We start from the raw sequence: 26,609 nt of genomic DNA on the forward strand, positions 1-26,609 counted from the left end.
AAACAACATCTCTGCATCTACGACTTGGAGAGGCCGGTGTTGGACTGGGGTGTACAAAGTTAAAAATCACACAACACCAGGTTATAGTCCAACAGATTTAATTGGAAGCACAGCTTTCGGAGCGACGCTCTTTCACTATCATCTGATGAAGGAGTGTCGCTCCGAAAGCTAGTGTGCTTCCAATTAAACCTGTTGGACTATAACCTGTTGTGTGATTTTTAACTCTCTGCATCTAGTTAGTCAAATTTTTTTAAATACTTAAAATCTCTCAATCCATTCATTGTGCTTTGATATGCAAAGGAATAAAAGCCAAATTTAATAGGAAGCATTTTCTACCTTTTATTTGAAGCTAGATTCAGAAACAATTTCCTTCAGTTCAGATATAAAGTATTGCTACATCTAGATTGGCCCATTAGCCTGTATCATCTCCAATCTCAGAACAGTACTCCTACTACAACAGATTAACATCTTCACCCACTAAATCACCTCTTCACTTCACATCCATGGAAGAGGACTGACAATTACAACTTAGTTGCGAAGAGTGTTACAAATTTATCCTGACCAGGAATTGACCTAAGAATGTACTAAGTCATAACAATAAGAGGCTTTAATCTTATCAGTCTTAGTCAGAGCTTAAATTAAATAGTTTAAAAATTGTGCAAATGCTTTAAAAGGCAAATATCTCCAAAATACACATTGTTGTGATCAATGATTAAATAATAAACTTGTCTGTTTCTTCCACAGACTGCACTATGTCTTACCGTATTATGTCTGCTCATTTTTAATTTATTTATTTTTGGTTTGTCTGATTGTTTCAGTCTTATATTAACTTTTCTTTCCCCCATGCTTGCACATACCCCAGGCAGTGGAAGGTCAAATATAAAATTTGTTCTCTTTATTGAACTTAACGTGATTTTCACCAAAACAGTTAAGATAGGTACAAGGGTAACATTATAAAATAGCTAAAGCACTGCAGGCCAGTATTAAACTGTTGGGAGTTTTTCCACATGAGATTTTGTACTGAATTGCAAGTCACAAATTGATTGATATGTTTCACTCTTCTATAGTTTTGTCTAAACAATATCACATTTATCACTTCACCATATAATTCAAGGAGTTGCTAGGTTTGGATGAGAGTTACCCATTAAACATGACACAGCAAGTTAAGTCTAGTAATTAATTGCATTAGTACCATTTGGACAATATGAAACTATTATCATGTGTTAACCACCTTGCTGGTTCAGAAAGTGAACAATTAAGAATGTGACTGCTCATCCCCTCAGTTTGTGAATTGTTGGAGATATTTAGAAGTGCCAAGTCTGAACTTTTTTTTCTTACTTGCCCTTTCAGTCTAATTTACACTTTCTCTTAATTCAACCTCTCTTAGTTTCTCTTTCTGCATCTGATTTGACCTTAAATTTAGCCCCTCAAATTGACCCTCCTTTTCAGCTCCCCCTGTTTACTTCTCAATATATTCCTTCGTTACAATTGGAATTACATTTTAAAAGTCTTGCAATGATTGTAAAGAAAACACTTTAAGAAGTCAAGTGGTTTGTAAAGGCTCAATTTAATTGCAAAATTTTGATTTTAAAATCTCATTTGGGTAATGAGATTGGTTATTCATTTAACAGATCCCAGATATCCCATTACCTGCTTGAACTTCCAATTTTTAGGGCAAATTATTATCCCTTAAAGGAGCTGAAAGAGCTCATAAGTTAAATTTAGTTATTAGGGCTAAAAGGATCAAAGGGTATGTGCCAAAATTGGGAATAGGGTACTGATTAGGATGCTCAACTATGATTATATTGAATGAATGTGTAGGCCTGAAGGGCCATTTTACCTCATTGTGTTTTGATTTTCTATAAAAATGTCTAACTGTCCACAGACTTGACATGCAATGCCTCACCTCAGTGAATTCTGGCTCATTAACATTTCCTCACTGCAAAACATTAATCAACCTCGACAGTAAAACACAACTTGCGAATTGAAATTATAGCATTTGGCAGTGAATGTAACAGCTACCAACTATAGGTACAATAAATAAGTCTTGAGAACTGAATCAAACAAAAAGGATGGATGTTAAAGAAAGTTCTTGTCACACTAGGGTTAAACCAGATGAAGGTTTTGATGGGAGCCAGCTGTCTTTATGACTCAGCACTTAAGTTGACCTACAGAACGTGGAGTCAGATCACCCCACCTGTCGATGGATAAAGACAACCGATCCCAAAAGTCTCCAGGTGCCTCCCTGTCGATCGACATGTAGCATTCGAAGGATTTGCAGAAAACGAATGCCCCTGGAACAAAAGGGGAAACAATGCTCCATTAAAAGCGTCAGCGGGTGCTCGTGCCTGTGGTTTTAGCTACTGGCAATGAAACTCTGAGCTGACATGTAAAGGGGAGACAATCAGAATGGAAAAAATAATGTTTTGGCTACAGCCGTGGAGCTTTTTGGTTTGTTGGTATCAGGATAATGGCATCACTGCCATTTATGTCTTGTTGTTGGTGACAGACCTTATTGAACCTCTCCAGTCAGGATGGTGAAGGTGTCCCACAAACAACTGAATGGCTCGCTAGCCTATTTCAGAAGGCTGTTAATAACTCAATCATATTGACAGGGTAGTGGAATCATGCTTAGGTTTCCTGCGCTGAAAGCTATTAATGAACCAGCTAGGCATTTTGTGACAACCTGACAGCTTCATGGATGACCTTTACTAACAGATTGCAAACTCTTCAGTCCAGATTACTTGGGACAAAGTCATTTCCAGATTTTGGAGTTTTCTGGAATGCAGGAACGGTGGCACTGTTGGGCCGTCAGGCAGATTCCACTTCTTTCAAACCTCTCAAAAAGATGAACAACATGGAGCCTCTGACTTACAGATACATCCAGGGTTTCACTGGAGCCTTGCTGCAATGACCCCCAATGTTATAACCCTGCTTGCCAATCCAAGAGGGGCATAGAATTCTGGCCCAAAGTCTGAAACCCAGGTACAAGCTGAAGATCCAAAAAGATGCTTCATGTTTGCATTTGCGTTGGAGATCCTGATCATAGCCACACCATCTTATCGAGACCAGATACTTACAACAGGAAGGGTGCAAATGAAGACACAAGAGGACTTTAGACAGTGACTCATTCTGTGCTAGACTCCTTTATACCATAAAGACAGACTATCCTCATTGGTAGTAAGTCACTGTCTGGTTTCTTTCACTCGTCACGGTGTATGACTGAGAAAGCCCCATAGTCTAGTACAGGATGGTATCAAAGAAACCTTCCAAAGAGTGAGCCCAAAATGGGAGAAGTGGCTTTTCGCAGGGCAATGTTTTGATCTCACAGATGCTGGTGGGTTACCTGACCCAAACATCACAAATTATTTGTTTAAATAGGTGGAAATTCATATGTTATGTATGTAGGAGGTGGGGGGGAAACAAATCTTATTTACAAGTTTGCTGAAACCACTATTTACGGCCATGCCTGAACCCAGTTGGTAGAGAGATCCATGCTTACTCTGCTTACCTGATGGCTGATGTTGCAAAGACTTGTCCATTTGATCCCACACAGAGGACTATAACTGAAGCCACCACTACTATGAGATCTGCCAGGAAGAAACACAAATTCAGGGAGATTATAAAAACTCAGGATTCACATTATGTATTATTTGTTAAAATGCAACAGGAACTTGTGCAGTGGCACTTCATGCTGGCTCATCAGTCTACTTGCCATCATCAATTATTCGTTCTGCTGTGGTAAACATTCACAATAGACTGAATCGATATCTTATTTTGTGACTCCTCCTAATTACAAGATTTTGCCTCTTCCTTTTGTCAAGGTTTTCAGTACCACTTACTATCCTCATCTGAAATATCTCAGAGTTCGCTCCAGATGTCCTATTGTTATCACACTGAAGGTAAATGCGAGAGATGCACAGACACAGGTTAAAGTGGGTTGCCCTTCTTGAATGGAAATAACTGCTCTCTGCACCCTCAGAAAAGAACTTAGAACCAGACTTACAAAAGTACACCGTGGATATGTAAAGGAGAAAGAGCGGGGTTGGGGGGGGGGGGGGGGGGGGAGGAATTAAAGAAATTGGAGGGCTCTTTCAAAGTACCAGCACAGGTGTGATGGGCTGAGTAGTCTCCTCCATTCTGTATGACCAGAATCATGTAATAAACAGCTCAGAATGAGGCCATGTGGCCCATCACCTCTTTTCTAGCTTTTCAAAAGAACTATTTAGTTAGCCTCCTTCCCTGCAACTGAGCAAAGTTCCTGAGTATTTATTCAATTCACGTCTGAAAGTTAGTGCTGAATCTACTCTTTCATTCTAAATCCTAACAGTTCAGTGCATAAAAAATGATTGCCTCATCTCACTCTCTTTTTGCGAATTATCTTGAATATGTGTCGTTTTTTTTCCTTTATTCATTCATGGGATGAGGGTGTCACTGGCTAGGCCAGCATTTATTGCCCATCCCAATTTGCAGTTAAGAGTCAACCACATTGCTGTTGGTCTGGAGTCACATGTAGGCCAGACCAGGTAAGGATGGCAGTTCCCCTCCTGAAAGGACATTAATGAACCAGATGGATTTTTCCAACAATCGACAATCCATTGTTAAACTCTTAATTCCAGATTTTTGTTGAATTCAAATTCCGCCATCTGCTGTGACAGGAATCGAACCTGAGTCCCTGGAACATGACCTGGGGTCTGTGGATTAACAGTCCAGCGATTAACAGTCCACTAGGCCAATGCCTCCTCTGGTTACAGACCTTTCTGCCACTGCAAAACCTTTCTGCTTAGTTGCTCTATCAAAATTTTTCACAATTAAATTTCTCCTTGGCCTTCTCTGCCTCAATACCAACTTGAATAGTCCTTCAACATAACTGAAGTCACTTAACCTCTGTACCATTCAATAAGTCTTCCTGGCACCCACCCTAGGATCTCAGAAACGCTTTATAAAATAAGCTTCCTGAAATGCCTACTGAATATAATACTTCAGTGGTCTAACTAGCAATTTAATATATTGGGGCACAAGTCATTATATGCCCCAGTGTAGTGCTCCCCAACATCTTTCTTTCTCCAAAAGGCTAATCAGTCCCTGAACAGATCATTGTCATTAAATGGTGCTGGGGACTGACCCCTGAGTGTACAGTTTGTGCAAAAGCTGTTACCGTAACGTGACTCACCGATGATTGAGATTGGTTTCCTGGCAAAGCGCAGCCTTCCCCAAAATCCAACGTATTTGCTGCGACAGCCTGCTGACCATAGTCGGACGATGTATTCCGTTCCAAAAAATACCACTAATACAATCTCCTGTTGGAACAAAGAAAGAGAGAAGTTGATGGATTGAGCCATTCCAAAATGGTACAACATCTGTGCTGAAACAGAGACTCCAAACCCTTTGTTTGTATGAATACGATCCCGTGTACACCTAAACAATTATCTAGAGCAGTGAAGGAAATGCTGTAGTGATGCTGTGCTATACAATCAGCACTTTATAATGAAGGAGCACATGGTTTGGAGGTGGACAAGGGATGTTAAATGAGTTGACTAGAAAAGTAAAGTTGAATGATCGACACAAGGACTATGTGATAGCCAGGTGGTCTGCTTAATAATCTTTAGAGATCAGAGAATGTTTCGCCAGAATCTTCCCTCAGTAATTAGGGATGAGAAGAAGCCCAGTATGGGTAATGTGCAGTTGATCTATAGATATAAAAAGTAGACTTGTTAGATTGAATTGCTGTTTCCAATCCATTCTATTTTCAATGCTTACTTCCTTGTTATCTTTAATATAATATAAAATAAGCCTGTCTATCTCTCTCAAGTTTGTCAGTTCCTCTTTAAGAAGTGTGACAGTTGAATGGAGAGTGTGATTTATATCCTTGTACAAGAGACCATAAGACATAACATCAGTATTGGCCATTCAGCCCATTAATTCTGCTCAGCCATTTGATCATGGCTGATTTGTTTCTCAATCTCATTCTCCTGCCTTCTCCCTGTAACCCTTGATCCCCTTACTAAACAAGAACCTCTCTATCTCTGTCTTGGCCTCAGCAGCCCTCTGCAATAATGCGTTCCACAGATTAACCACCCTCTGGCTGAAGAAACTCCTCCTCTTCTCAGTTCTAAAGGGACGTCCTTTCACTCTGAGACTGATTTCTCCTACGAGCGGAAACATCCTCTCCATATCCACTCCATTCAGGCCTCTCAATATTCTGTAAGTTTCAATTGGATCTCCCCTTATCCTTTGAAACTCCATCGAGTACAGATCCAGAGTCCTCAACCACCTCTCATATGACAAGACCTTCATCCCTAGGATCGTTCCGGTGAAACCTCCTCTGGGTCCCCTCAGAGGCCAGCACATCCTTCCTTAGATACCGGGCCCAGAACTGCTCACAATATTCCAGATGCAGTCAGACCAGAGCTCATACAACTTCAGCAGTATATTCCTGCTCTAATGTTCTCCTGAAATGAATGCTGATATTGCATTTGGCTTCTGAACTGCCAACTGCACCTGCATGTTAAGGGAGGTTGGTTTAGCTCAGTTAGTTGGCTGGCTGATTTGTGATGCTGAGTGACACCAACAGTGCGGTTCAATTCCTGCACCTGTTGGGATTACCATAAAGGACACTTCTCCTCTACCTCTTTCCTCTCCTGAGTTGTGGTGACCCTCAGGTTAAACCAATTCCAGTTGCCTCTCTCTAATGAGAGAGCAGCCCTCTGGTGTAGTAAGACATTAATGTTCTCTGTGGCAGGGAATGAGAATCCCGAAAGTTGTATTACCTGTCCTAGTGTCCAGCTTCAGGATATCTCATGTGGGCTGCAGAGGAACTTGTAGTGGGTGGGGAAAGATCCATTTGTCATAGTTCATCTAAGTGACATAAGTAGAAAGAAGAAAGAGATTCTGCTGAGGGAATCGGAGCAGCTAGGGGCTAAATTAACAAGCAGAATGAAGAAAGGTAACAATCTCCAGATTGCTACTTAAGTCACAAGTAAATTCAAGAGGTGAAAGTGTAGCTCAAACATTGGTGTGGAAGAAATGGGTTGAGATTCATGGGACATTGGCACCAATTTTGGGGAAGGTGGGAGATGTTCCAATGGGATGGCCTCCACCTGAGTCATAATGGGACCAGAGTCCTAGTGAAGTGCATAATTAGGTCTGTGGATAGAGGTGTGTGTATGTGTGTGTGTGTGTTTGTTGGGCGGGGGGGTTCAGTTGCATGCAAAATAATGAGAGCAGCAATGGCAGGAGTTTCGGGGGGTAATTGAGGAGGCACGGCAGAAATTCATCCCAAGGAAGAAGAAACAGATAAGGGGAGGACAAGGCAACCATGACTGACAAGGGAAGTCAAGGATAGCATAAAAGCAAAAACAAAAGCATATAATGTGGTGAAGTTGAGTGTGAAGCCAGAGGATTGGGAAGCTTTTACAAACCAGCAGAGCTCAACTAAAAAAGCATTAAGGGGGAGAAGATGAAATATGAAAGTAAGCTAACTAGCAATATGAAAGAAAACTGCAACAGCTTATTTTGGATGTTTTCAAGGTAAGAAAGAAGCAAGAGTGGATATTGGACTGCTAGAAAGTGAGGCTGAAGAATGGGGAACAAAGAAATGACAAAGGGACTGATAGACTGTGGAGTACTTGGAAATGCATGGTAAAATAGGGCTGAGTCAGCATGTCTTTGTCAAGGGGAGGTCATGTCTGAAAAATCTCTTCGAATTCTTTGAGGAGGCAATGAATAAGTCAGAATAGACATAATCGATTTGGATTTCTAGAAGGCTTTTGACAAAGTGCGGCACAGTAGGCTGCTAAATAATATACGAGCCCATGATGTTAGAGTCAAGATACTGACACACATAGATGATTGGCTGATTGGCAGAAGTAGGAATAATGGGATCTTTTTTGGGATGGCAACCAGTGACTAGAGAAGTTCTGCAGGGGCCCTTGTTAGGACCACAACTATTCACATTGTACGTTAATGATCTGGATGAGAGAATTGACAGCGTTGTTGATAAGCTTGCAGATGGCACAAAATAGATGGACAGGCAGGTCGTGGTGAAGAAGCATAGACAGACTCGGACAGGCTAGGAGAATAGGCACAGAAGTGGTAGCTAGAATACAATATGGGCAATTGTGTGGTTGTGCACCTTCATTGGAAAAATAGAAGCACAGACTATTTTCTAAATGGGGAAAGGCTTTGGACATCTCAAGTATTTGGGACTAATTGTGCACTTATTTTAAAGACCATATTAGAAAGCCTTTGGGTTGGTCACTTGCTTTTCATTCTTGACTTACAGCATTGTTCCACTTTTAGAACTTTCCTAAGATGCAGTCAAAATAAAAAAATCAGGCGGTCAGGAACTCCATCGACTAACCGGTCACACAATGCCACACAAACTATGTGAAACTACAGTTGAATCTGACAGCGCAGCTCAGATCCAACCAAGGTTTCCTGTATGGAGTCAAGCTCCAGTGCTGGTGCAAGTCTTAAATTACTGTAATATTCAAATTGACAACCATACTTTTTCCCCATCTAAACACCACTCCTTTGGTGGCCTCGGAATAGTTTCCCTCTTTGCGAAAATTGTGTTACCCACTGGGACAGTTTGTCATTGAGAAATACAAATGGCATCAGGTTGTTAAAATAGTGAATTGAAATGAAGTGAAATGGCTCTCCTCCCGTGAGTCAGATCTACTTTAAACTCTTATGGCCACTCATCACAATGGGTACTACTTTGCTTTGACAAGACGTTTTGGAAGAAACAGAAACGGAATGATGGACACCTGAAATAGAAGAGACCTTTTTGCCCATGTCCAGAAGCAACAGAGAGATTCTAGTGGTTAGGAGGAATAGGGTTAGACTTTTAGCCCTCCTGCTAGGGTTGTTGATACTAAAAATATCACTCTTCCTCGACCCAGAGTCATCTCAATCCAGGCCAGCTATTAAGAGTTATAAACAGCCAATTAAAGGAGACCGGATTCCTGCAGGAGCTCAGGTGGAGTTTAGCTTCAACAACAGATTGAGAAGGGGGCAGGGCCAACACCAAGCTGTTCACAGTGGTGGCCTGGCTGGAAATGTCACTATTTTCTCAGTTCAAGTTTAACCAAGTTGGAGAGAGGATGATTCAAGCACCCGCTTCCCTTACTTAACCCTTCCTGCTACCACTTTCATGCTGGAAGTGTTTTGATTGGCCTTCCAGCTTTGGGAATTTGCCCATAATCCCTAATTGACCCTGAAATTGGCAATCCCAGGGAAAACTGGCATGCACGACCATTCTCCATGAGCACTGCAGCTGACCAACATTACAGCTCAATGGGGGGGGGAAGATGCCAACCACAGAACGCCACCAGAGAATTGGGTCAATGGAAATGACAGAAAGATCTCAAGGCCACCATGTTGGTGGAAATCACAGGAGAGCCGCCAGGGTACTTGCAACTGGGAATACCAGTTGAAGAGTCCCCATAGCATCGGTGGCTAGGAACACGGTTAAGATCGCAAGGCTAGTAAATCTTATTCTTTTTCATTGTGCTTCTCGATGTTAGCAAAAAAAACTCATCTATTTCAGTTGTCCATCATTTTGCTTCAGTTTCTGTTTCTTCATTAAAGTGTTGACAAAGCAACATAATGTCCAGTGGGCACAAGAGTTTTGAAGTAGATCTGACTCACGGATGAGAATAAAGTTGCTAACTTCACTGCATCAGGTGCATGTACAGCTAGCACATGTAAGTGTACAGCTTTGAAAATGCTTTTTCAGCGCATAATATTCAGTCTGATGAAATTCATCATGAAGTTGGTATAAAAGCCTAGTTTACATGTTTCTTATTTCATTGACAAGTTAACTAGCATTCATGGGCAGATGGAAGTCTCCTCATTAATTAATAAAGAAACCCTTTAACTGGAACGGACCACCTTTCACACTAGAATTCACTGGGGACTCTTCCCATTCAAGCCTCCTTTGTATTATGTATTTCTTTCTGTCTGGCAGATTATAGGTTAACCTTTCTTTGTAAAATAATAATTCAGGTTTTGAACAAGCTTTGTCACACTACACAAACTTCAACAGTTGCCAGAACATCTCAAAAGATCTTAATGAATAGTGGTAGAAAGTACAGCACTTTCAGTTTTGTTTATTGTGTATGTACAGCTCATAAACTAAAGCATTGTCAAATATGTAAATGTGCACTGTCAGCAAGACAAAGCACAAGACAAGCGGCAATAGTTACTGTCTTTGAATTCCTTACTGTACATCCAGACAAGCTGAGTGTGTATCCATCAATCCTGCTGGAGATTAGAATGACTTAAAGGAGCGGACTAGTTGGCTGAGTGCCAGGCGCCATTATTCATGTCTGATGTTTAAATAGAGGACCACTGACCCCGACGAGACCTTAGATATTCACAACAGGTCAGAGGTGAAAGTGCACAAGCTGTTCTCCATAGCTGTACAAAACTGATCCAGGTATCCGTTAGCAACAAGAACATGCCCCCAGTTTCTGCCTGATATCGGAAAATGTTTCTACATCTGTCCTTACATGAGCCCAAGCAGTTCTGCAGTTTGATGAATACACTGTCATTGCAGCCCAGAAAGCTTGCCAAAATTGACCCAGAGCAGATCACGTTACTGAGGTAAGGGAAATAAAGCTGGTTTTAAAAAGCTCAGATCATTCCAAAGCTGCAAGTTATATTAATTGATCACATATGAAAAGGAAAATAAATTTGAGGGAATAAAAACTATAAAAGAGGAATCAATAATTGTCTGCAGACATTTAAAACCAATGGCTGCAACACGACACATGTAGCATGGCAAAACCAAAAGGAGGGAACTGACCATTTTCTCATAAATAAAGTGCTGTCATTTCAAGAGTGGATCACTGAACATTAATGCGAGCACTAAGTCTTTAGGGAGCGGGGAGGGGCAGAAAATCAAGCTAAGGAAAAGACCTGTTTTGAACACTAATAGAAAAACAACTCCAAAGCCTTTTAGCCTCTTGAGGAGAGAGATTTTATCTTTGCATGAGAAGGCTAGATTGCCATGTGCTGCCAAGATTCCTTATCTGGGATCTCTGGCGACGGCTCATATGAGTTAAATAAGCTAAAGTATGGATTTTTTTTCTCCATAATGAATGCAATAATTCAGCTCTAGACAACAACTAGTGCAACGTTAATGAAAATAAAAACAAAAGAAAACCAAGGTTCCAGAATGTTATTAATTGGACTTAAATCTCTTCGTAACGGGAACATTACTCCACAGGCAAGTAAAACTCACAAATCAGATCAGAGCTGAGTGTCCTAATTAGAGTCAATGATTCTTTTTCTCCTTCTAGTCATCCATTTCATTCCTCTACTCCACAGAACAGTCAACTACAATGCAAGTTTAAAACAAAGAGGGGGAAGATGTCGGCACAGTGGCAGTGTCACAGGGCTAATAATCGAGCAGACTAAGCTAATTCTCAAGGGACGTGGATTAAAATCCAACAGCAGCTGGTGAAGAACTTAAAGCTAAACCCCGTTGTCATCTGGTTCACTAATGCCCTTCCAGTAACAAAATGTGCTTTCCTTAACCTGCTCTGGCCTCACGTGAGTCTGGATTCAATAATGTAGCTGACTCTTCACACTGTCCTTTGGAAATGTGTCGCAAGTCATTCACTTCAAGGGCAATTGGGAATGGGCAAAAAATGCTGGCCTTGCCCGCGATGCCCACATCCTGCATAAAAGTAAAAACACATACAAAACAACATTTCTCTCACTAAAACCAATCAGTTCTCTCTTCTAACAATGGTAACTACAGGGAAGGTGGTTTGACAGAGGGAGAGAGAAGGACTACTTTGGTTACTGTATGAAACAACATCATAGGAACAAGCGTAGGCCATTCAGGTCTCAAACTCAGCTCTTCTACAGTTCATAACCAACCAAAACTTAATTCCATTTACCGACGTTTCTTCCATATTCCTCGATCGACTTACAAAATAATTCGACACTCTCAATCCTTATAAATTCTTGGCCTTTTGAGGGATGAGTGTCCCAGATTTCCATTACCTGTTGCGTGATAATGAGGGTGCAAAATTGGACAAAGCCTTACATAGGCCCATGTCCATTTGTTCTGATGTGAGCAGCATGCAGACGATGTGTTATCTGTGAATTTTAACAATTGCACTGTACAGCAAGTGTCAATCATGCTGTCCAGAGGCTGCAAGTCTCAGTGGGAGCTGAAAAACCATAAGAAGTGAGCACAAGTTAAACCTATTTAAGGGACCATAAATTATGGCCGATGGAGGTTCTGGAAGTCATTCACAAAGTGATTCTGAGGAGACCTCAAGACAAAGGGTGTGGGAATGCAATGCAGTAGGTGAATGCTCAGGGAGACAAGAGGGGTCAGAAACCTGCCTTTGGGGAGAAGCTAATTAAAGTTCACACTTTCCCAGTGTTGAATTCTTAACTAATATGGATCAGGGTCTTCTGTCCACTTAGAATCAGTCAGGGTGAGGACAGAGGCAGATGAGCTGAAGTGTGGAACTTATTTAGACAACCCAATGCAGTCATGACTGAGGTGGTGGTTCTCCGGAGAAGAGATGCGTGCAGTTTGTCTTAAAGCTCTCCTCTGCACCAGGGGGAAATGAGATAGCACAACAGTGCTGGGGGCCTGGGCCATAGGGCACAGCTATCCCTCACTTTATTGATGTCAATCTGCATCTAATGTTGGATAATTAGAGGAGGGAGGCTCTCTTCCCAGAGGATAGAAAGAAGGAGCCATCTGATTGTACAGATATGGCTCACTTTTGTTGTCATGGTCATCTCCTTTTCTCCCTCAACTCATTCCTCCCTCTCTTAATGAGCGGATTCCTTCCTGTGCCAAAGTCACCACCATATCCCTTTCACTTGAAAATCTCTGTTAATCACAATTTATACCTTATATAGCTTCCCTTGCACTTGCATGTATTAACACTGTCTCACACTCACATCTCACAGCCAGTGTATGCTGTTTAACCATCTTAACTGCATCATCCAGTCTTATTGCACTGCACTCATAGTCACACTTGCCCCTATCTTGCAAAACAAGGTGGGGTGTATAATTGGAAGGAGCAGCACAACAAGTGAGGACAAGCATGGTTGCATTTCATTACAACTGCGATAAAGAGGTCAGTTCATCACTGACATGTCCATGACCAAAGGCATTGCCAGCAGTAGGACAGAAACAAGCACACTTATACATATTTCCCCATTCCATCTCCATTATATCCTGACCCTTATGCCTTTCTCCATTCCCTACTCAAGAACTGCAACTGCAACAGACATTTTTCGGACGGCAACTTCTTGAAGAGCAGGACAGAATTTTGAAGAAAATTCACACTGAACACAACACTGTGGCACTTTTATTTTCTCTATAGTTGCTTCCAGATCTGCTGAGTTTCTCCGGCACCTTCTAGTTTTTGTTTGATGTGTCTGATGTTAATAATTAACACCTAAATATTGGTGAACTTTCAGAATAATAGTAAGCTCGGGAAAAAACAGGGGCCGTAGATCTGCTAAGGTGATGTGATATTAACTGTATGGATTCAGCAAAGCATTTGACAAGGTTCTGCATGGTACACTGGTAAGCTCGCTTAGATCACATGGGATACAGGGGGAGCTAGCCAATTGGATATAAAATTGACTTGATGGTAGGAGACAGAGGGTGGTGGTGGAGAGTTGCTTTTTCAGACTGGAGGCCCATGGCCAACAGTGTGCCACAAGGATTAGTACTGGGTCCACTGCTTTTCAAGTGACTTGGATGTGAATATAGGAAGAATATAGGAAGATGGTACCAAAATAGATGGCAGACAGTGAAGAAGATGATCTCAGAGTACAACGGGATCTTGATCAGAAGGGGCAGTTGGCCGAGGAATGGCAGATGAAGTTTAATTTATATAAATGTGAGGTATTGCATTTTGGCAAGGCAAATCAGGGCAGGACTTATACACTTAATGATAGGGCCATGGAGACTGTTGCCAAACAAAGAGACTTAGGGGTACAGGTGCTTGGTTCCTTGAAAGTGGAGTCACAGGTAGACAGAGGAAGGCATTTGGCACACTTGCCTTCATTGGTCAGAGCATTAAGTACAGGAGTTGGGATGTCATGTTACAGCTGCATAGAACATTAGTGAGGCCATTTTTGGAGTACTGCATACCATTCTGATCACCCTTCTATAGGAAGGAGGTTGTTAAACTTGAAAGGATGCAGAAAGGATTTGCAAGGATGTTCCTGCAACTAGAGGGCTTGAGTTATAAGGAGAGGCTATATAGGCTGGGGCTTTTCTCCCTGAAGCGTCAGAGGCTGAGGGGTCACTTTAGAGAGGTTTATAAAACCATGTGGGGCATCAGTAGGCTAAATAGACAAGGTCTTTATCCCAGGGTAGGGGAGTCCAAATCTAGAAGGCATAGGTTTAAGCTGAGAGGGGAAATATTTAATAAGGACCTGAGGGGTACCTTTTTCACACAGAGGGTGGTGCGTGTATAGAACGAGCTGCCAGAGGAAGTGGTGGAGGCTTGTACAATTACAACATTTAAATTAAACACCTGAATTGGTAAATGAATAGGAAGGGTCTAGAGGGATATGGGCCAAATGCTGGTAAATGGGACTAGGTCAGAATGATATGCCTGGTGTGCACAGGTCAAGTTGGATAAATGGTCTGTTTCCCTGCAGTATGACTCCTTATTTAAAGAAAGATATAATTATTTTAGAGGCAGTTCACAGATTCACTTGACTCATTCCTGAGGTGGATGGCTTATCTTGTGAAAAAAGGTTGAAGGTTTTTATCCATCAGAACTTTGAAGAATGAGAGGTGATCTTATCAATATATCCTGGGGGATTTGGTAGAATGGATAGCAAGAAGATGTTTCCTCTTGTGGAGGAAGAGTACACTCTAAGAATAGGAGGTCTTCTGGTTAGATAGAGTTGAGGAGGAATGTCTTCCCTTGCGTGGTCAAGAAACTGGAAATCCTCTTCTAAAAGAAGGAGTGACGACTGGGTCATTGAACAGATTCAAACCCAAGAGAGGAAAGGGTAATAGAGAGCATGCAGGAAAAATGGAGTTAAAGCCACTATTTGATCTATGATGATCTTATTGCGTGGTGGAAAAGGCTTGAGGGAGTGTTAGATCTGCTCTTGCGCGTATTTTTTATAACCTTATGAGCTTGCTGGAATCGAGTATGTTAATCATAGACAGCCTCGTCAGAAAATGCAGCTTTCCTTTCTGCTCCTCATCCTTAACTGGTCACTCTTTCACTGGTGGCAAGATAGGTGAAGGGTGGAAGGTATAGGGGAGATCTCAGGGGTGGGTTCTTTACCCAGAGAGTGGTGGGGGCATGGAATGCACTGCCCGTGGGAGTGGTAGAGTCAGAATCATTGGCGACCTTTAAGCAGCATTTGGATAGGTACATGGATGGGTGCTTAATCTAGGTTAGAAGTTCGGCACAACATCGTGGGCCGAAGGGCCTGTTCTGTGCTGTATTGTTCTATTTATGTGCTTTTGATGTCAACTTCAGCAACATTCAACAAGTCTACAGGAATTTTGATATGTGCTCTGTCAAATGCAGCAGGGTTCCTCCACAGCTTTACAGGCACTGGAAGCATTTTTAAGCTGACTGTCTGCTACATCACATTGTGCTGCTATCTGTGTATTGTCCATGTGTACTTCGGTTGCATGCCTGACATGAGTCACGTTGTCTAAGGATAGCCGTTTCCATCAGGTAGCCACTCTCATGCTAATCATGGTGTCTCAAATGTGGGGGATAGACTGGATTGGCAGAGCATAATGGCATCATGGCTGCACCCAGGATACAGAGATTTTCCCTGCATGTTATGTAGTCAATGGGTGCATATCAACAGGACATAGAGGAAATACACTACCTTTTAGTTGTCATACGCCTCAAGAGTTGAAATCAGTGCCTGCAAAATGCATGCCTGTTCTGCCAATGACATGGTGCACCATGGTGAACCCTGCAATCTTGTGAAACCTCCCACTCGCTTTTTCAGCCTTCTCTCCAACCAGAGAGAATTAAACCTATTCAGCTTTCAGGAAATGCAGAGCGTCAGACATCTCTCATGGGTAAGAGTGATCTGGCAAACTGGCAGGTGTTGCAAATAATGTAGAATCCAACCCGAAAGGAGCCAGAGAAATAAACATTCATAGTCACAGTCATGCTTATAGCCATTGGCAAGGCCACCCTCACCCTGCTTTCAGACTGATGTTGCAGTTGTAGCAGGTAGTAGATTTCATGAAGAATAACCTCAGTGAATTGGAAATTTCTGATACTTTGCTCTGTACTAAGGCTAAGGTAGGGACATGACTATCTGAACCCTCTGGGTTGTTATGGTTTCCTCAGCCGAAAGCATTCCTCACCCAACCCACACCCTTATCCTCTGCCTCTGCAGTTTTTTAGGCTCTGCTTATTCTCTGCATTATTCTGGATTGCAAGGTTGGGCGGGGGGGGGGCGCGTCAGGGAGGTTCAAATTCTGCTGGATCCTTTCCCTGTTGAACACATATGAAGTTAAAGAGAGGACGTTGGAGTTGGAAGACTGAAATTCATAACGGGAGTGCTGCCACCAATTCATTGCATGACGTCACTGTTGACCTACCCTGCACACCTCCACTTGATATGCCCTGTGTGTGCATTAGTGCCCTTAACAAAATGACATCCCATGCAGCTCACACCAGAACTGGGTATGCTTGCCATAGGTACCACTTTGGAGGTGAAGCAGCGCTGGTAACATAAATAAACTGGGAGCTAATGAGTCAAATCAAACAGATACACTTTCTATTTTTACTGCTCAAAAGTCTACTTTTCATTTCAACATCATACACCATGTGAAAAATTCCTCGAATAGAGGAAACAGTTTTATCTGTATTTACTTTATTTAATCATTCATTACTTTAAAGATCTTGGTAAAAACAATCCTCATCTTTCTAAACTCATTAATGTGTGCACACATGTAGTCTGGTGAAATTGTACGAATTTCCAGGTAAAGTCGAACCCCAAGCAACAGCAATCTTCACAAAGATATTAATAATGTCATAACACAGTGAACAGAGAAACCTGCCCAAGGGCATAGCTCACTTCTTTAAAACTGGACTGAATGCATCAGATAAAGAAAAGCCAAATTGAGTGTTTGTTCTGCATGATGAAGTGCACAACAGGAATGAGGTTCTTCTGTTTTCCTTGCTTTATGAGATGCTGTGCCATTGCGATTATTTTTATTGGTAACCTTATGGAACATGTCAAATCATGCTTCCCATCACATTAGCTTCTCCAAAACCAGCGCAACTATGATAACAGAGCGCCTGTGGTTAAAATGGTATGTACTCTGTACTCCTGACAGTCCAATGCTGTTTATTGCACTACAAAACAGAAATTTAATTATTTGGATGGCTCAATGGTTTGAATCAAACAATATCAATAAACAACACAAGTACCAGTTTGATTCTGAAAACAAACTTATGAAAAGGTTAGTTCAATAACACAACTTTGCATTGACTGCTATACGCAACACTTATATTGAATTACGTTAAAAATCACACAACACCAGGTTATAGTCCAACAGGTTTAATTGGAAGCACACTAGCTTTCGGAGCGACGCCCTTTCAATCACCTGATGAAGGAGCTTCGCTCCGAAAGCTAGTGTGCTTCCAATTAAACCTGTTGGACTATAACCTGGTATTGTGTGATTTTTAACTTTGTACACCCCAGTCCAACACCGGCATCTCCAAATCATGACTTATATTGAATGACAGCGATACCTGTGGTCATAACAATATAGGTACATTCAACATTATAGAAATTGTAAAGAAAGCTAATCTGCCTTTAATGGACAAAACATCTCTCTAAGGTCACTTCCAGGTATCCTCCATTACCTAGGACAATGCGCTGACCATGACTGTAATGTAAGGCTTTCCTCTGGACTATGTCTTGAAAGTTGAGGCTTGAAAACCACAGTGTGAGGGGCTTACTTTGTCTGAAGTGGTAATGCAGACAGGTCTTAAATATGGCACAAGTGCCCAAAGGAACCTGGGAGCAGCAAGCACTTCCGTCTCTCTGGTTGCGTGACTCCCAGGAAGGAGCTTGGTTGGATAACTAAGGAGATGAAGAGTGGAAGATTCCATGAGAAACGTCACTCTGAAACTCTGGCAGACAAGGCACCCTATATCTCACTTGACAAAACGCTGACCGAAAGAGGGAATTTTCTGTCCCGTGCTTACCCAATTTCATAGAATTCTTTGAAGAAGTAACCTGCTGTGAACAAAGGGGAACCAGTGAAAGCACTGTACTTTGATTTTCAGAGGCATTTGGAAAATCAAAAGGTTATGGTGCACAGGGATGAAAGAATAACATGGCTAAAAGTTTGGCTATCAAATGAAAATCGGAGAAAAGATAAATGGGATGGTTTCTAGTGACAAGGTGTCCTAAGTGTTGTGCCATAGGAACTTCCACACTTGACAATTATATAAATGACTTGGATGAAGGGACTGAATATATATATATATATATATATATATATATGTGTGTCTGCATATATACATACTCCTGAAGACACAAAATGAGGAGAAAGATTAATTGTATGCAGGATACAAGGAGGTAAGGAAAAATATACAGACAGGTTAAATAAGTGGTTAAAGAAATGGTAAATGGAGGATAATGTGAGAAAATGTGAAATTATCCATTTTGGTAGGAAAAAGTATGTTGTTTAAACGGTGAGAGTTTGCAGAGCTCAGAGATACATAGGTGTCCTAGTTTATGAATCATACAATGTTAGCATGCAGGTACAGCAAGTCATAAGGAAAGCTAACAGAATGTCAGCATTATTTGCAAGGGGAATTGAATGCATAAACATGGAGGTTACATTTCAATTATACTACAGATTACTGATACCTCATCTCGAGTACTGTGTACACTATCAGTCTTAGTTAAGTAAGGATGGAACTGCATTGACAAGAATTCAGAGAAGATACTCTAGATGAATACCTGGACTGGATTGGGTTGTCTTCTGAGGAATGTTGGACAGGCTAGGCTTGTATCCATTAAATTCAGATAGAAGATCATGATCAGCCTGAGGGACCCTGACAGGCTGAATGTTTCCTCATATGGATGAATCTTGAACTAGGGATCACTGTCTAAAAATAAGCTGTCAGCCATTTAAGAGAGAGATGGGAATGTTTTTATTCTCACAAAGGGTCACAAGCCTTCTTTTCCATAAAATGTGGTGGAAGTAGAGTCTTTGAATATTTTTAAAGCTGAGGTAAATAGATTATTGGTAAGCAAGCGGGTGAAAGTTATCAGGGTTAGGTAGGAGTATAAAGTAATCAGATAAGGAATGATCTTCTTGCATGGTAGAGCAGGATGGAGGGGCAGAGTGGCTTACTCCTGCTCCTAATTCATATATGATGGAAAGTTGGGAACTAAACAAAATTTCTCATTGCTGAGACTAAAACTTTATGTTTAAAGCCTATCTTCCAACCCTTGGTTATATGACAAACTTCTAATAAGCTCATTCTTTTATTGTAGATTTTGTCATCAATAGATCCTGTTAAACAGCACTGAGGTAAAGAATCAGTTCCTTTGCTTTTCACGATTGGAGTTGAAGCACAAGTGTTTACCAGGATAGTGAGATGATATGTTCAAACAATCCATTAGGACAATATATAAATCCACTCAAAGACAGAAAAGCCCTGCAGTTTCATCTCTTAAACAAGTCACAGGCACTGCTTCATTATTGTGGTAAAAGTTTCATTTCAATTTGTCTGGGTCTTGATATATAATTTTTCATCTTGTTTTCAAATCCCTGCTTGGGGGTTTCACCTCCTCCTTATCTCTGATATCTCCGTCAGTTCAATAGCCTGTCGAGAGCTTAGCATTCTTCCAATTCTGGTTTCTTAGCAGCTATGTGGTGCCTTAAGCTCCCGAAATGTCTGTCTCTTTACCTCTCCCTCGACATTTTAAAAAATCCCTCAAAATGCTTTAACCAAACTTTTCATCACCGAGCCAATATTTCCTTAAGTGAGTGGATGTCAAATTTTGTTTGATAACTGATGAAGGGAGGTAGCTTGGCATATTTAGCTACATTGAGGATGGTATATAAATGCAAGCTGTTATTGTAAGATAACACACTCAAATTTTAATGTGAGGTTTTAAGCCTGAAATGCCCTTATGGCTTAGAGGTGAGAGTGCTGCCAACTAAGTCAAGAGTAACACCACATTAAAAGGTTAAATGTCAGGTAGAAACTACATTTTAATACAGCACATGAGAATACGATAACAGCAGACCTGCCAGCTGTGACCACTGAGGCATGGATTAAAGGCCAAGGCCTCAAGAAAGGGTGTGCTGCTGCCTGAGAAACCATGCAAACATTTGCAGTGTAACAAAGCCTGACCAAGTGGCCGAGATCAAAACTTGACCTAAGTCCCTAAAGTGTATATGGGTTTATTTGACAAACTGCACCGTTGTGGCAAATGCAATCGTGACCATTGAAGTGATGTTACAGATGACAAAAAAAATGTCCACAGAAAAGAGCGAGAAGTACAAGAAACACATTTTGAAATAAATGTTCTTTAAGTAATAGTCTTTAACTTTCTAAAGTAAATATAGCATTGCCCCAAAGTCTCATAAGTTTTTTAAATTTTATTTTGAATATGAAGAGCACACGAAGTCAGTTATTTCTCACACCGATGTAAAGCAGAAAAAGAAATGGCTTGCTCTCAATTCAAAGTTTTTGCTTTGTGAAGCTAGAAGATCAGGCTTTAAGTTGAACAAGAGTCAAGAAATCTCCCTGGGCTCCTCATCTACAACAGTGTGAGTTAAAAGCGAGATGATCAGAATGATTCATATAGCATACTCTCCTTAATTCAATCAAATCCTACAGCCTTATTGTATCCAGTTGGATATGGGAGAATCCACGGCACTAATTTGAACATAAGTGGGATTCTTCCTGATGTCTTGGCCAATTTGTATCTCACAATCAATATCAAAAACAAATTTTCTGGTCACAAAAACAGAAGATATTGGAAAAGCTCAGCAGGTCTGGCAGCATCTGTGAAGAGTAATCAAAGTTAACTTTTCAGGTCCAGTTACCCTTCCTCAGAACTGATGGTAGCTAGGAAAATGTTGGTTTATATGCAGAAGGTACTGTCGGGTGACAAGGTAAGGAGTAAACGATAGGTAGCCTTAGAGCTCAAAGAGACAGAGCAATAGTTAGACAAAGGATTCGATAATCTCGCTGGGAGAGTGAATAACTGTTAATGGAGAAGGTTAGTGGATGACAATAGGTAGTGTGTATTGGCAGATGACAGGATAACAAGGCCTGGTGTGTGTGATTGAAGGCTAGGGGAGTGCAGGCCCTAAAGTTATTGAACTCAATATTGAGTCTGGAGGATTTCAGGGTCCCCAAGTGGAAAATGAGGTGTTGTTCTTCCAGCTTGCTCTGAACTTCACTGGAGTACTGCAGCAAGCCTGAGACAGAGATGTTGGCCAGGAAACAGGGTAGTATCTTAAAGTGCTCCTCAGATGCTGCCTGACCTGCTGTGCTTTTCCAGCACCACTCTAATCTTGACTCTAATCTCCAGCATCTGCAGTACCCACTTCTGCCTAGTATGTTAAAGTGACAGGCAACTGGAAGCTGAAACAAACAAAAACAAAGTGCAAGAGAAACTCAGCAAGTTTGGCAGCGTCTGTGGAGAGAAAGCTCAGTTACCTTTTCGAGTCCAGTGACCCTCTTTAGAACTGGGCTCAACAGGTCACTGGACTCGAAACAATAACCGTGTTTTCTCTCCAGAGATGCTGCCAGGCCATGTCAGTTACCTCATTTCTAGTTGCTTTCTGCTTTCCCCTAACTATTTAGGTTGATTTTAGTTCCCATTTGGAATTGTGTTTTCATTTTTTTTTTCTTTAATGCTTCTCTTGTTTGTTATTTTGCCAAAATCTTTTGTCTTTTTGATTCCATGTTTTTTGATCAAATTCATTCAGATGTTTGGTTCAGTGGCAGCCCTCTTGTTTTGGAACAGGATTTCAAATCCATCTCTGAAGACTTGAGCACATAGGCTAGGTTCAGGGTAGTGTTCAGGGATTACTTCATTATCAGAGATAATGCTGCCTTTGTTGGTTGAGGCTTGCACCTAAAAGAACCAACAAGGAGCAGTTCTCCTGGTTTCTTGACAAATACAATAAATACTGCAAAAGGAAAACAGATTATCCAGTCATTTAGAAGAATTAGAAGATTTATTGTCACACGTACTCAAGTTACAAAAGAACAGGAGTATCGTGAAAAGTCACCAACACACGTGCCATTATAGGTACAAAGTACCTAGATACAATCTTAGGTACAAAAAAAAGAATTACACTACTTTATAGATATACTCAGTATAAGTATAGAGCTGAAAATGTGTTGCTGGAAAAGCGCAGCAGGTCAGGCAGCATCCAAGGAGCAGGAGAATCGATGTTTTGGGCATAAGCCCTTCTTCAGGAATGAGGAAAGTGTGTCCAGCAGGCTAAGATAAAAGGTAGGGAGGAGGGACTTGGGGGAGGGGCGTTGGAAATACGATAGGTGGAAGGAGGTCAAGGTGAGGGTGAAAGGCCGGAGTGGGGGTGGGAGCGGAGAGGTCAGGAAGAAGATTTCAGGTTAGGAAGGCGGTGCTGAGTTCGAGGGATTTGACTGAGACAAGGTGGGGGGAGGGGAAATGAAGAAACTGGAGAAATCTGAGTTCATCCCTTGTGGTTGGAGGGTTCCTAGGTGGAAGATGAGGCGTTCTTTCTCCAACCGTCAATTTTCCTGCTCCTTGGATGCTGCCTGACCTGCTGCACTTTTCCAGCAACACATTTTCAGCTTTGATCTCCAGCATCTGCAGTCCTCACTTTCTCCTCAGTATAAGTATAAGCTTGGAAAATAAGAACTAAGACCAAAAAGACAGACACTATTCTCTTTTTATAAGGGCTTCCACATGGTTTGACTTTGTTCCACTGGTGGCCACCGCCTCTTTGCTGCAGAGGGAGATCATCGTGAGCAAATTTGTTGCCACTCCCATTATAATTACAGTGACTACACTCAAAAGCCGACTCTGAAACATTTGGAGATGTCCCCTTCACAATGAGAAAGTCACACTCTTCTGTTCTCTCTTTCAGTATCTCGTCAGTGCTTTCGCTCTTCATTCTCATTCCCATACTCCTTTTCCCCTTTCCCTCCCTTCCATGACAGAATGAGCAAAGGCAGCAGCTGCCTATCAAAATCTGGGATTGCTTGGCCACGCTGATTAAAGTGGATCCAAAGGACTTGGCACCTTTTGAAACACTTTTTTTTAGAAAAGGAATTGCCAACCACAAGTCTGAGTTCTCATTCATGGCAGGGGCGGGAGAGGCTTTCGGACACCCGTTTTACACATTTCAGTAACCATCAACACATCATGAAACCTCCTGACTCTTAATGCAAAATTAATTCCGCCAGGACATTTTAGGTGTCGACACAGGGGTAAAAGCCAAAATGCAACTCTTTAGGACATGACCCACCAGAACAGGTTCATCACAAGAGATAGCAATTAGTTCTTACGCTCTCCCCTAATGTGGAACCCTGGAAAGCGATCAACAGATACTATCGATGTGATAGGAACTTTGCTCAACTGTTAAAAAGATACAAGGGACAGTCAGATTATGCAAGGTTACTGTCTGAGCCGTGTCCTGGCAGCAAAACTGCTTTAATCAGTCTGATATTTTCAGCTCAAGAGGATCCAGCTGGTTCATGAATAAAATCTGTGCTACTGTGGCTGACATCAAAAGAAGCCAGGCTGTACTTAATACTGGAATAGATTTTTCTCCTTTTTACCTCGCAGAGTGAAAGATCACGTGCTGATTTATGGATGGAGATGAATGAAAGGCCGTTGCATTACAAGCTCAATTATGTATTGACCTCTCCAGCAACATACATGAATTATTTGTCTTTGAAAAGATAATAAAGAATGAAAAAAAAAGTGCTTGGCCAATAGGTTTATCAGTTGAACATCTCAGGCAATGTGGACTGTGGCCCTGTTCTAGCTTCTTGTTCATGTGGGAAGTCTCTGCTTCAGCAAAGTGAAAACAGTGCCCCGAATGGCTGATTCCAGTAACATTGAATACAGAGGGTTGCTGCGACTGGAAGTCATGATGACATCATTGGAAATCCAATTAATGTTAGCACAATGAACTTTAGATACCTCAGAAATGGATAGGTAAGAGTCCTTGCTGATAATGCTATCTCCAGGACTTGTACATGTACAATTTTGGGCATTTTGACCTCTATTTTATAAGAACATAAGAAATAGGAGCTTGAGTGGGCTGTCTGCCCTGTTGGGCCTGCCCCGCCATTCGATAAGATCATGGCTCATCTTTTCATGGATTTAGCTCCACTTACCCGCCCTCCCAGCATAACCCTTAATTCCTTTACTGTTGAAAATCTATCTTTGCCTTAAAAACATTCAATGAGGTAATCTCAACTGCTTCACTGGCAGGTTGGTAGATATGAGATCATCCATTTTAGTAGGAATAATAACAAAATGGACCACTATTTAAATGGTGAAAAGTTGCAGCATGCTGCTGTGCAGAGGGACCTGAGGGTCCTTGTGCATGAATCACAGAATGTTAGTATGCAGTGCAACTGGCAACTAAGAAGGCAAATGGAATATTTTTTCATTGAATTTCAGAGAATCCCTACAGTGTGGAAACAAGCCCTTAGGCCCAACAAGTCCACACCAACCCTCCAAAGAATAACCCACCCAGACCCATTCACAACACCCCCCATACATTTACCCCTGACTAATGCACCTAACCTGGAGAAAGTAAGGAATGCAGATGCTGGAGATCAGAGTTATGAGTGTGCTGCTGCAAAAGCACAGCAGGTCAGGCAGCATCCGAGGAGCAGGAGAATCGATGTTTTGGGCATAAGCCCTTCATCAGGAATGAGGCTTGTGGGCTGGGGTGTTGAGAGATAAATGGAATAGGGGGTGGAGTTAGAGGGAAGGTAGCTGAGAAAACAATAGGTGGATGAAGGTGATAGGTTAGAGGGGGAGCAATGTACAGTTCAGGAGGGCGGTGCCAAGTTGGAAGCTTGGGATTGGGATAATGTGGTGGGAGGGGAAATGAGGAAGCTGTTGAAATCCACATTGACCTCGTGTGGTTGCAGGGTCTCAAGGCAGAATATGAAGTGTTCTTCCTCCAGGTGTTGGGTGGTAACAGTTTGGCAGTGGAAGAGGCCCAAGACATTTCCCTGACAAAGATAATGCACCTAACCTACTATAGGCAATTTAGCATGGCCAATTCACTTAACCTGCAAATCTTTGGATTGTGGGAGGAAACCAGAGCGCCTGGAGGAAACTCGTGCAAACAGGGGGAGAATGTGCAAACTCCACACAGACAGTCACCCAAGCCTGGAATTGAACTTGGATCCCTGGTACTGTGAGGCAGTACTGCTAACCACTGAGCCACCATGCTGCCATGTCCTTCATTGCTAGAGGGATGGAATTTAAAGCAGGGAGGTTTATACTGCAGCTGTATAGGGTACTGGTGAGGCCACCAATGAGTACTGTGTACAGTTTTGGTCTCCTTACTTGAGAAAGGATTTACAGGCACTGGAGGGGGTACAGATGAGGTTCACTAGGTTGATTCCAGAGTTGAGAGGATTGGCTTATGAGGAGAGACTGAGTAGATTTGGACTATACTCATTGGAATTTATAAGTATGAGGAGGGGATCATATAGAAACGTAAATTTGTGAAAAGAATAGATAAGATAGAAGCAGAGAGGTTGTTTTCAATGGCGGGTAAAACTAGAACTGAGGGCATAGCCTCAAAATAAAGGGGAACAGATTTAGGACTGAGTTGAAAAAGAACTTCTTCTCCCAGTCCCTTGACACATAAGGCAATACCTGAAATCATTTCCTCCAATTCAGATTACCAATCTCAACTTCACTAAACAAGACCACATTCATCTGGTCATTTCTTACAATTAACAGGGGATGTCTCCAATTGTATGCCAGCCATGGGTACAATTTCTGTATCTTAGCTGGTTGCTGGTTCTGTTGCTTTATACAAGGCATCGGGTGGTTAACCTCTGAGAGAGAGCAAGAAAATATATGAAAGAAAGCAAGAGATTGTGTGTGAGAGAGAGTCAGTGTGCATGTGAGAGAGAGTCGGTGTGCATGTGAGAGAGAGTCGGTGTGCGTGTGAGAGAGAGTCGGTGTGCGTGTGAGAGAGAGTCGGTGTGCATATGAGAGAGAGTCGGTGTGCGTGTGAGAGAGAGTCGGTGTGCGTGTGAGAGAGAGTCGGTGTGCGTGTGAGAGAGCATGAATGAGAGACAGAGTGAGAGATTGGGCACAAGCGAGTGAGGAAGAGTGCATGAGAGAGAGCAAAGGAGAACGTGATCGAGAGAGAATATGCATGAGAGAGAACAAGGGAGAGTGTGCATTAGAGAGAGCAAAGAAGAGTGTGCATGAGAAAGAGAGTGCGGGAGAGAGTACACGAGAATGAAGGAGACTGTGCATTAGTGAGCGTTAGCACGAGAGACAGCAAGAAAGACAATGCCTGAGAGCATACATGAGAAAGAGCGTGAGAGCGAGCGAGTGCATGTGAGACAGAGTGAGAA

General features: G+C 41.9%; 1 protein-coding gene across 2 annotated transcripts in view; it reads right to left on the minus strand.

Annotated features, from left to right (window-relative positions):
* LOC140493488 (potassium voltage-gated channel subfamily KQT member 1) overlaps positions 1-26,609 on the minus strand; it is a 690,303-nt gene that overhangs the window by 449,218 nt on the left and 214,476 nt on the right. For both annotated transcript variants that reach the window (XM_072591973.1, XM_072591974.1), the window contains 3 exons: positions 5,174-5,300; positions 3,512-3,590; positions 2,198-2,294 (listed from right to left, as the gene is read on the minus strand). In XM_072591973.1, coding sequence (XP_072448074.1) covers positions 2,198-2,294; positions 3,512-3,590; positions 5,174-5,300 — 303 coding nt within the window. The remainder of the gene's footprint in view (positions 1-2,197; positions 2,295-3,511; positions 3,591-5,173; positions 5,301-26,609) is intronic.

The sequence above is a fragment of the Chiloscyllium punctatum genome, chromosome 22 (assembly GCF_047496795.1).
Source record: "Chiloscyllium punctatum isolate Juve2018m chromosome 22, sChiPun1.3, whole genome shotgun sequence".
In the NCBI taxonomy this organism is placed as follows: domain Eukaryota; kingdom Metazoa; phylum Chordata; class Chondrichthyes; order Orectolobiformes; family Hemiscylliidae; genus Chiloscyllium; species Chiloscyllium punctatum.